The sequence below is a fragment of the Propithecus coquereli genome, unplaced genomic scaffold, assembly GCF_000956105.1.
Source record: "Propithecus coquereli isolate 6110/MARCELLA unplaced genomic scaffold, Pcoq_1.0 Scaffold665, whole genome shotgun sequence".
Lineage (NCBI taxonomy): Eukaryota > Metazoa > Chordata > Mammalia > Primates > Indriidae > Propithecus > Propithecus coquereli.
Genome location: NW_012152674.1, coordinates 269,775 through 281,247, shown reverse-complemented (window position 1 = coordinate 281,247; position 11,473 = coordinate 269,775). Strand labels below are relative to the sequence as shown.

General features: G+C 45.5%; 1 protein-coding gene across 1 annotated transcript in view; it reads right to left on the bottom strand.

Annotated features, from left to right (window-relative positions):
• The window catches only part of DEPDC5 (DEP domain containing 5), a 131,059-nt gene that overhangs the window by 5,232 nt on the left and 114,354 nt on the right, over positions 1-11,473 (bottom strand). Inside the window, exons 35-37 of the mRNA XM_012660414.1 lie at positions 6,662-6,831; positions 2,943-3,114; positions 415-475 (exon numbers count right to left, since the gene is read on the bottom strand). Of these exons, the coding sequence (XP_012515868.1) occupies positions 415-475; positions 2,943-3,114; positions 6,662-6,831 (403 nt within the window). The remainder of the gene's footprint in view (positions 1-414; positions 476-2,942; positions 3,115-6,661; positions 6,832-11,473) is intronic.

Genomic DNA, 11,473 nt, shown 5'->3' with positions numbered 1-11,473 from the left:
GGCCTCCCAGAGAGCTAGGATTACAGGCGTGAGCCACCGTGCCGGGCCCTCATCCATTGCTTTTTAACTGTTCATTGTCTTTTCAACATACATCAAGGGGCTCTTGACACATTTTATAATTTTTCATTTCATGTTATCTCTTGGATAGCTTGGCTTGCAGTCTTCTTGGAGGACAAGAAGAGAGTTCTATATTCTCCACTCAACTGGAAGAACAAGGTAATGAGGTCTGAAAAACAACAGCTACAGGAACCAGGGAGGTAGTGCTTATCTCTGAAAGCAAAGAGTCCCATTTGAGATAAGCAGCCAAGTTGTCACTGGTGGACTAGATCCCCTTCCTCAGGAATAAAACAAACTGAGTTTCACTTTGGTAACTGCCATTCAAGATAAACGCTGATTACTTCCTAAGGGACAAACCTGTGTGCAATGGCTTCCTGGAAAATGTGCATTCGATCCCAGTACGTTTCTGGTTCAAAGCCTGAAAGGAAAAAAAAAATGCTCAGTTGTGATCACACGGGTTGTAATTCTCTCTGAGGCCAGTCTTCTGCACCCTGCAGTACTCTTGGCAGACAGGCCCCTTGAACCTAAGCTCTGCTTCTCCACATTACCTGCTTTGGAGAGACTGGCTTCCATTTCAATGACAGGAAAGGAAAGGACAGCTGTGTGTTCACACATCCCTTCCTCCGAGCTATAGCAGGGTCCACAAAGTAATGAGTTCTTAGCAGCCAGTCTCAATATAAGACTCATTCTAATGACTTCCTATGCCAAAAGCTGAATGGACCAGGATATTAAAGTACAATATTACAAAGTAATATTTGTACTTGTACAAAGTACAAAGGCAATATTACAAGCTCCATGTTAGGGGTGGGGAAAATGAGGCAAATAAATATAAAAATACATTTTTGACAAGTAATTGGTTGGGGAGGGGAGCAGAGGAGATGAGTTCCCTCCTCCATTACCCACTTCGTTACTCTGGCCTTGCTCCCTCTGCGAAGCTGCTGCTAAGGACCAAGAGTGGAGTGAGGTGGTGGGAGGCTGGGGCAGGCTGTCACCCGGCAACAGGCAACAGAGCCAGGCTGCTCTCGGATGAGGTGCTGATGCTGGGGCAACAACTGCACAGACATCCCAAAGACCAGGGTGCCTGCCACAGCTCTATTACTCTTTCTGCATTTGGAATTTTCTATCATGGGTGGCTCTCAGGATTCTGGGCAACTAAGGAGCAAAACACCAAAAAAGACTCTGGCTTTAAAAGCAGAAAATACATACATACAGAGCACATCCTTGTCAGATTTTTAAGATTTTGAAGTCCCTGTTATAGAAACTGGTGAGAATGAGAAGAGAAGAGGCACAGACACAAGAAAATAGATTTTTTAGATTCAAGTCCTTATTCTTTTAAGCTAGGACCCTTTCTTTGGCTGTAACCATGGTAACCAACAGAAGACGCTGGTCTTGAAGCTTGGGTTACAACCGGCAGGGAAAACCAATTCGTACAAAAATGTCCTCGATGCCAACCCTGAGGGCAATCCTGTGCTGTTAGTGATGGTGGAAAACCCCAAAAGAGTCTGTGGATGGTGTGAGGGAAGATCTCTCTATCTGCACGATACAATAAAAACAATAGTGCAGGAGCTGCCTGGTCTAAAATTGTTTGACATGAACACAATCATTCGGCATTTCAGGACTGCATAAGTGGTCCTCTCTCAGCCACACCGTGAGGTTAAACGAGAATGTGTGTGTGTAAAGGGGGCTTTGTAGGCTCTATGTATCAGGGACTCTATGGTCTCCAGCAGGGAGGGGCTCTGTAGGGCTCACCTGGAACCCCGACTATCATTTAGAACATTGCATCTATACAAAAATGCCTTCCAAGATGTAAACAAAGAATACGCAGATGGGCCTTTTGGAAGAAAAGCTGTTCGCACCACAAGAGCAGCCCGTCACATGAAAAGCATAGGAACACTTGGCCTACCGCACGTCACCCTCTGGACCAGTTCTCTGCTGCCAATCATGACACAGATTTATAGGGGCATGGAAAAAACGCATCTCCCTTATGTCAGAAGCTATTTCCTTCACGTTTATAATCTCTATATCCGAGAAACTACAGGGCTCCTGATGTATCAGCATCAATGCTAGCTTCTCGTTTTAAACAAGATCACCTGTGAACTCATTGAAAGCTGTGAGGAGCTATTTATATGTTCATTCCCAATGAGCACTTGGGGATAAAAAGCTATGTGCTGTGTGCTGTCCTAAACCTGCCTTCAGGGTTCTAGTGGACTGGGGTTGGGCAGCAGGTCTGGGTTGGCCCTGCGTGCTCTCTTTCTGAGTGACAACCTGTCCCAGAGGGAAGAGCTCTGATTTGGGTCCTCCTGTCCTCCTCCTTTTCTGCTCTGCCTTCCTTAAAGATGTGTGACTTGAGCCATATGCACTGTTCCAGGGGCTGACATGCCACAGCTTTGCACAAAAGGACAGTGTTTCCTATTTTGCTTTCAATGCCTGCCCCCGCCCCCTTTCAGCCTTTTTGCCTGAAACAGCACATGCAAGTCCCCTGTGAGGCTCAAAGCCCCACAGCCCAAACCAGTTAGGCTGGAGCATGAGAAAGGACACTGTGGGAGAACACCATTGCCTCTCATCATTTACAGCATGTTACACCCTCTCCTGCCCACCACTCCAAGCCAAGGCCTTATGATGGCCTTCCTGAGTTGGCAAGGCAGCTCTAGACACTCCCAGTTTAGGAATAAGGAATTCAAGGCCCAGAGACGTTAAGTGATTAGTCTAGGGTTACCCAGCCACTAGATGAAGAACCTGGATTAGAACCCAGATCCTTTTGGCCCCTCATCAAAAGCCTCTCTCTTTTCCCTAGCCCATGGCGATTAGAAACCCTGAGCAGTGTCCTTGGTCGGGGAGGGGGACTTATTCGTTGAGACGGAATCTCTGGGGGGAGTATCTCTTACTATCAAACAGGTGCTCGCTGCCCTCCTTGAGCAAGCAGCTGATGTTGAGCGGGATGAAGAGCTGGGCTCGAAGGGGGTCGCCATACAGGTAACTGGGCAGCGCGAAAGGTCCCTCCAAAACTGGGACCAACAAAAAGCCACAGGAGGTAGCTTTCCGATGCCAACCTTGGACCTGGTGGAAAGTGCAGAAACAAAGAGTGTCATCGCTAAGTTCTTTCAGACAACAGAAAATACTTCCCAAGGAGTGAACTCGCCAAAGCCGCAGCATGCATATCGATTGGCTTGTTCATTTATTCATGTCCTCTGGCTCCAAACCGGTCCTGAACAGGAAAAAGTGCAGTTTAACCTCCTGATGAATATTCAGGGAAACTGTGAGCTAAGCACACAGCTCCTCTTCATAGCTCAAGCTTCTGCAACTTTGGTATTTCTTTTGGAAGGAATAGACTGGAAAGAGCTGAAACCCTTCCCATTCCAGGGGATGTTGAAAGAAGGTCATGGGATATAGGTTAAGTCCTTACAATTTTGTCTTTTATCAGGAATTTAATAAGTCAGCGGCCTTGGGGACACATGTGGCCTTCTGGATCCTTGAGAGCAGCCTTTTGACTGAATCTAAATTTTACAGAACAAATCATTAATAAAGGGTTTTGTTCTGTGAAGTCTGGATTCAGTTGAGGGGCTGCACTTGGGGATCTGGAGGGCCACATGTGGCCTTGAGGCCACAGGTTCCCCAGCCCTCTCAAATAGGAAAACAATCCACTCAGGCTGGCTGAGAGGAACATGACATAGGGCAGGAGATGACTGTGGTGGCCTCTGGCCAAAAGTGATAAGCGCTGACCTAACGGAAGGAGAGCCATTCTCTGGCAAACTCCCAAAAGCTGTCTGCCCGAAGACCAAGAACAGAAGTTACTAGGGCATAAAGACAACCCTCCCAACAGTAATATTTTCCTGGGGAGCAGTGGCCATTTTCTAGTTCTTGAGATAAATTGAAAGAGACCACTCTTATCTTTTTTTCCAGGAACACTCATAATAACAAGCCAAGATCTCTGACCAGAATAATCCCTAAGGCTTGGTCAACAACCTTTTAATTTTATGTACTAGTTAACTTAATAAAATCTGATTTATAACAAATATGGACATTGCCTTAAAATAATAAATTAACTTATACTACAGTTTTAAAAAGCTTAAAAAAGTAATGATAAAGGGATTAGCAGCTTTTAGTGGGTTTTACATAAATAGACGTGAAAAGTATACTTTTTAAAGACAGTTGTTAAATTCCTTTGAGGAAATAAACACCCTTCCTCCTGCCCCACTGTGACAATACACATGTCTATGAATGCTGTGGTTGTGTTGTTTTGCGATATGGTTATCTGGTAGGGCCTGTAAGGAGAACACTTAAGCCTATTGGGTCAGAGGGTTAGTTTTGCCTGAAGGATGTGGTCATCCCCAGTGTCAAGCAGCTGGGGAAGAGCTAGTGTCCTCTAAGAGCTGAGCAGGACAAGCAGTGGGCTGTCTTTTTTGATTTGGACCTTAAAGATGTTCCCCAGATGAGAGTCCTCTCAAAGGAGGGGTCCTTGAAGATGCTAATGCCATGCGGAGGCAGGCAGAGACCCGGACAAATCTCCTCCCCAGGATACCATGTCTTGTGGGACAAGACTGAGCCTATGAACTGTGGACACAAACAGTTGCCAGCCCAGGCTGTGCTGATTTCTCTTTGGTCATCTCCCAGCTTTTAGTCAACTCTTTTTGAACTTTCCAGCTGCTCTCAGCTGTGCGATGAGATGCTTGGGCTGGTGTTGGAGGGGAGCAGGATTCAGGTGAAGCTACAGAAGAATATTCTTTTGGGCCATATTGGAGAGTGTATAAAAGGAGTAGCAGACTATAAAGATGGTTAAGGAGAGCTTCTAGAAGATACTGACAGCATGGTAAGGAGTGGGCACAGAGACTGGGGATAGGGGTGGCTTCTTAGTGCAGGAACAGTGAACGGCCTGATTAGAGAGGTGAGCCAGGACGTACCAGGAGGAGCAAGGATAGGCAGGGAGTCCAGTTAAAACAGGGCTTCTCACCCTTAGCACTTGTGCCATCTTGGGCTGGTTAATTCTTTGTTGTGGGGGCCTGTCCTGTGCACTACAGGGTGATGAGCAGCATCCCTGGTCTCTAACCACTTGATGCCAGCAGGACCCTCACCACCCTCCATTTGTGACAAGCAAAAATGTCTCCAGATATTGCCAAATGCTCCTGGGCAGCAAAATCACCCCTGGTTGACAATTGCTGAGTTTAAAGCAGTGATGTTCATTAACAGGGGATTGAGGCCGGGTGCGGTGTCTCACGCCTGTAATCCTAGCTCTCTGGGAGGCCGAGGCGGGCGGATTGTTTGAGCTCAGGAATTTGAAACCAGCCTGAGCAAGAGCGAGACCCTGTCTCTACTAAAATTAGAAAGAAATTAATTGGACAACTAAAAATATATAGAAAAAATTAGCTGGGCATGGTGGCGCATGCCTGTAGTCCCAGCTACTCAGGAGGCTGAGGCAGGAGGATCGTTTGAGCCCAGGAGTTTGAGGTTGCTGTGAGCTAGGATGATGCCACGGCACTTTAGCCCAGGCAACACAGTGAGACTCTGTCTCAAAAAAAAAAACAAAACAAAACAAAAAAAAATAGGGGATTGGCTAACTATAGCACAAATAAATAACAGAATATTCTGCAGCCCTTAAAAATAATGAGGCAAAACAAAAACAAAAAATCTATAACAACCAAAAATAAAAAACAACCAAGGCAGATTTATTTCCATGTACTGACACAAAAGACATACAGGTAACAGGAAAAATGCAATGTAAACAGTTTGTATCCCATGCTACCATCTCTGTTGCCGGGGGGTGGGGGGAAATAACATGGTTTTGTATGCATTATATGCATAGAATCTCTCTGGAAGTTTACTTGATAGAGTGGTAGTTGCTTTTAGAAAGTCCCAGGGATCGAGGGTGGGAGAGACTTATTTTTCACTCTAGACCAGTGATTCTCAACAGGAAGCAATACTCCCCCTCCCTGGGGACATGTGGCTATATCTGGAGACATTTTTGGTTACCACAACTGGGGGGTATGCTACTGGCATTTACTGGGTAAAGGTCAGGGATGCTGCTCAATGTCCTATAGTGTGCATGACAGCCCCCCCTACAACAGAGAATTATCTGGCCCCAAATGTCAGTAGTGCCACAGCTGAGAAACCTTGCTCTTACCCTTTTTGACCATTTGAATTTTTTAGCATGTTGAAATTTTTTTTTTTTTTAGAGACAAGGTCTCACTCTATTGCCCAGGCTGAAGTACAGTGGCACAATTATAGCTCACTGTAACCTTGAACTCCTAGGTTCAAGTGATCCTCCTTCCTCAGCCTCCCAAGTTGCTAGGACTACAGGTGTGCACCACCACACCCAGCTAATTTTTTTAAAAAAATTTTTTGTAGAGATGGGGTCTTGCTATGTTGCCCAGGCTGGTCTTGAACTCAAGTGATCCCTCCCACCTCAGCCTCCCAAAGTGCTAGGATTACAGGCGTGAGCCATGGTACCTGGCCTGTTTACATTGCTTTAAAAGACTATTCCAATAGACCAGCTGAATGGTAATAGGAGCCTGATCTAAAAAACAAAAGTAACATGAATCTCTAGCGAGCATTCCCCATTCCCCTCTGCGAGGTGAGCCAAAGGTGCCACCACACGCATGAAGGTTCTCACCATCTCAAAGAGTACTGCAGCGGTCACTGCCATCCAGTGCAGCTTGATCTCGAAGGCTGCATTCAGGGAGAAGTTGCCGTGGTAATAACAGCTGCACCACTCCAGCCGGTCTGTGCGGTTGTTCACATCAACGTCCAGGGTCACAGTCCTCTGCTCTGGGACAGTGGCAGCTAGGTCAGCACCGCAGGAAGAGCCCCAAGAGAGGGAAAAGGAGAAGTGGGATGAACAGGAAGAACAAAAAACTAAGCATCCAGATATGAAACTGTAGAAGTGACTTCTAAAAAAATCACAGATTTTAGACGTTTCCTGGCAATCATCGAGTCCAGGGATCGGCAAACTTTTTCTGTAAAGGGCCAGGTAAATAATTTAGGTTTTGTGGGCCATATAGCTTCTATCATAACTATTTAACTCTGTCATTATAGTGCAAAAGCAGCCGCAGGTATTACCTAATGCATGGGCTCATCTGTGTCCCAGTGAAACTTCATTTACAAAAACAGATGGATTTTTAGGGCAGTGAAACTATTCTGTATGACTATTAATATGTCACCACACATTTGTCCAAACCCACAGAATGTACAGCACCAAGAGTGAACCCTAATGTAAACCATGGACTTCGGGTGATAATGATGTGTCGATGTAGGTTCGTGGATTATAACAAATGTACCATTTCGGCAGGGGATGCTGGTAGTGGGGGAGGCTGGGTGTGGGGGGGTCAGGGGATATATGGGAATTTTTTGCTTAATTTTAACTATGAACCCAATCTGCTCTAAAAAAATAAAGTCAATTATAAAACAAACAAACAAACAAATGGTAGGCTAAGCTGTAGTTTGTCTCCCCCAGTCTAATCCAACCCCTTCATTTACAGAGGAGAAAACGACAGCCCAGGGAGAGGAGATGCCTTGCCGAAGATCATAGACCCAGAATCCTCAGCCGGGCTGAACCCTAGATCTTTTGACGTCAGCGGCCTACAGAGGACACAATAGGGCAAACAGCCCAGACAACAGTGAGAAGGAAGTCTTGCTTTCTGGTTCTAACCTGAGAAGGCAACAGTTCCATAATTTTCATTTTCTCAAAAAAAAAAAAATGAAACCTCACAATGAAGCTTAATACCTTGTTCCATTATTGATGTGTCACTCGAGGACTCTGGGTGAGCATCATGCTTGCTCATCCTATTAATATTTCGGACCCCTGCTCAGAAATCTTACTCAAACCAAGATAGGGATATTTTAGAGATGTATCAGATAATCAAGTTCCTGACCAGAATAAAGACCTGAAATGGGCTCAGAAGTAAAGAAAAGGTCAGGGCTGTGCTCTGCCCAGCTAGGCATTGCCAGACCTATGGTTTCTATAAACTATTATTCCCCGTCCCCCGTGAATTAAATGGTTTTTCTTTATCTGAAGCAGTCAGCTTAGTTCTGGGTTCTGCAGGTAGAAGCCCTCAGCGGCTTTTATCACTGACAAGGATAAACAGCTCTTGAGTCAGCAATTTTAATGAGCTACTGTTGGGAGGCAGGGGAGCTAAGCCAGGTCACTGATGGCACTTGGGCAAACTGATATTCAGCTGCCAGGTATACCACTTAGCACTCTCTCAAAACGAGAACATGTAAATAGGAAAAGTTCTTGACTTGGAGTCAGAAGATCTAAGCCCTCCCATTTACTAGTTGTGTCTCTCTGAGAACATGCTTCACCTCTCCTGGTTTAGTTCCTTGACTGCAAACTGAGATGTCCCAGGCCAGCTGCTTCACAGAGAAAGGATAAGGATCAAGCGAAACACAGATGACAAAGGAGTAGAGAAGGGAGTGAAGATTCCCTCCTTCACCTTCTCCTCTACCTACCTCACTTATACCTCTCCTCCTTTCCTTCTGTTCCTGTTATTCTTTTCTCCCAATTTAAGCCATGAGCTCACCAATGCTCAATGCAAGGCCTGTCCATGACTCCCCCGGACACTGCTTGGGCTGTCTGTGATACTTAAGGCTAAAGAATTTGGTTGTTCTCATCAAAACTAGATTCTGTCTCTGCTTCATGCTCCTGATTTATGACACTGCCAGAACAACCCTTTACTTTAACAGCCCAAACCAAAGACAGTAAATTTTGCTCTCTAATCTTAGACACTGTGTATTTCTCCCCAGGGGAAAAGCCCATGTCACAAAAACAAGGATACTCAATAAACACCAGCAGCGACCTCGTACATCTCTTCTCTCCCATCTGGCGTGTTAAGTTCTGAATAGGCCGGTCTGAGGAAGCCCAAGGAACTACACTGCTTAGCCAAGTGGTTACAGGCTCAAGATACCACTGGCATTGTACTTCAGGGGTTAGATTTGACAGAACAGATGCTTCTAGCAGGATTACAATGTTGAAAAAGGTGTGGGCCCAGCTGAGTTGCAGCTTTCCGTGAGTTCAGTGAATTATTACTTGAGTTCCATGAGAATCAATTTATTCACCCTGGGGACAGAGAGATACAGCAAGCCCAGAGGAGGAGAAGTCTGAGTTCCCTTCACCCAGGTCCTAGGTAGGGGGTATTAACAACCTGGGGAGCGAATCAGTGTTAGGAGAAAGAACGCAATCCTAAGAAGGGGACCGACACTCTACGTGATAACCAGAACTGCCCAAGAATGGAATGAGCAGTCTCACAGGTGAGTGCTGTGTCAATGGGCGTTTTCAAAGAGAAGCTGGCTCCCCACTTACTAGGAGTGCTATGGGAAACATCCAAGTATCAGGGCTTGGACAGAGATGCTCTATAGTCCCTTCTGAACTTAAGATCCAGTGGGCCATCAAGAAAAGGCTGAGAAGAAGAATGCAATATGGCTCTGGAAACAGTGGCATCCTGGATGCCAGAGATCCAGGATGACAGGGATGGGGAAGTGGGAGCCACCATGGGTGAAGCCAGAGAGGGCCATGTGCCAATGCCAGGCACTTCAAAATAGGTTTCTCCTGTTAATCTCTGATCGAGAATCAGAGTGTTTAAAAAGGAACACGTCAAAACAAACAAAAAGGACAAGTAACAAATGATACAGGCAGGCCTTCCTCCCCATGAGGAAAAGCCCAAACACTGCAGATAGCCTAATTTAAAGACAATAGATTCTTCTCGCTTAAGTAAATAACACAGTATATTCTAACCTGAAAAAAAAATGCTGGGAAGAAACATCTCATTTGCTAACACAAACGTCTGAGAGCTGTTATGGGATAGAATTAGCTGTAATAAGGCCACATTGGGTTTAGAAGGAAAAGAAACTTGTTTCTTTTGGGAAGGGTGATGGGCAAGGAGGCTGACAGAATGAAATTCCTCTATAACAACCATGGGAGCTATTAGAAAGTTAATAAAGGGATGTTTTCCCAGAAAACATGCACACACACAAAATTCTGCCTAGTTTCAGATTCACTGACACCCTAAAGCCTGTACACAGAACCCAGGTGAAGAACACCTATTAAATAAACTACCTGCTGCAGACACAAGTCCAATTCTTCCCTATTCTCCCTTTACTTTTCTATATACTGCTCCTCTTTAAGCTCTAACAACCAATGCTAAACTGACACGATCTGAATCTTGCATTGTGCTAAAGGCTATGAAACTCACGAGAGAGTTTTATCAGCCTGCAGAAGATGACAACTTTGGAAATGAATATGTTTGTATAGAAATTGTCAAGATAGCCTCTAGAACCAAAATGATGATACATAGGTGGCAATACCTAAAGCATTCTCCAGAAGCAGTAATTCTAACCAAGGAGTGAGTGCAAAAAACAGGCTGGGACTGTATACATGCCTCCATGACATGTGGCTTGTCCTTTCCTTGCGTGGGGACTGTGCACATGCCTAGGTGATGGGCAGTTCATCTGTTCCCAGGCTGTTAGCATTTTTAACAGGATGAAGAGCAGAACTACTGCCTTTCTGACACTTGGACAATTAATTGCTTAGAGTCGGAAGGTTTGCTGACTGCAGACCTAATGCTCCAAATTTGATTTTCCCCAATTCTGCCAAACGACATTCATTCATATTTTTTCATACATTCAACAAATATTTATTGAAGCCATGTGTCAGGTACTATTCTAGGTGCTGGGATAGAGTGAGGTGGGAGAAGGAGAACAGAAAGATGGCAAGTTAATCAGTTGTAGGTCCTGGTGGGGACAAAGAGTTGTTGGAGTTGGGACTGGAGGGAGTGTGCTAGAAGGACCAGCGGAGGTGGCAGAGAGGGGAAGAAAAGCCACACTAAGAAAGCTGCGTCTCTGTAGCAAGGGCCTGGGGCCGGAATGTCCTTTCCTTCAACAGTAAGGGCAGGAGTCACCCCTGGACCTGGGATATCATAAAAAGTCCTGACAGGCTTTGACTTTTGTCTTCCTGAGGCTAAAGTGCGGCATGGTTAGAGCTCAGGCTTCAGGGCCAGGCAGTCCTGAGAGTAAACTCCAGCTCCAGCACTTAGTAGATGCAGAGTCTTGGGCAAATGATTAAATACTTCACCTTTCTAAGCATCATAGGCTCCTGAACTCAAAAGCATAAATCACAGTATCTATCACAAGACTCAGATGAAGATTAAATGAGACAATTTTCTGCTTGGTACAGTGCCTGACACATGCATGCCCTAGAAATCATGCCATTAATGTTGTTGTTGGCACCACACCACATCAGGTAGGGATGAAGCGACCACAACCACCAGCGCGGAAAGCACAAGAGTTGCCCAGGGGCCAGGATGGAGCAGAGATCACTTCCTTCTAACACTACAGCTCCAGCGCTGACCATTCATTCTACCCCCAAGCTCTGAAAACATGTCCACATTACACATCAACCTCACACCTCCTTAGGGAGTTACTGATGAGCTTC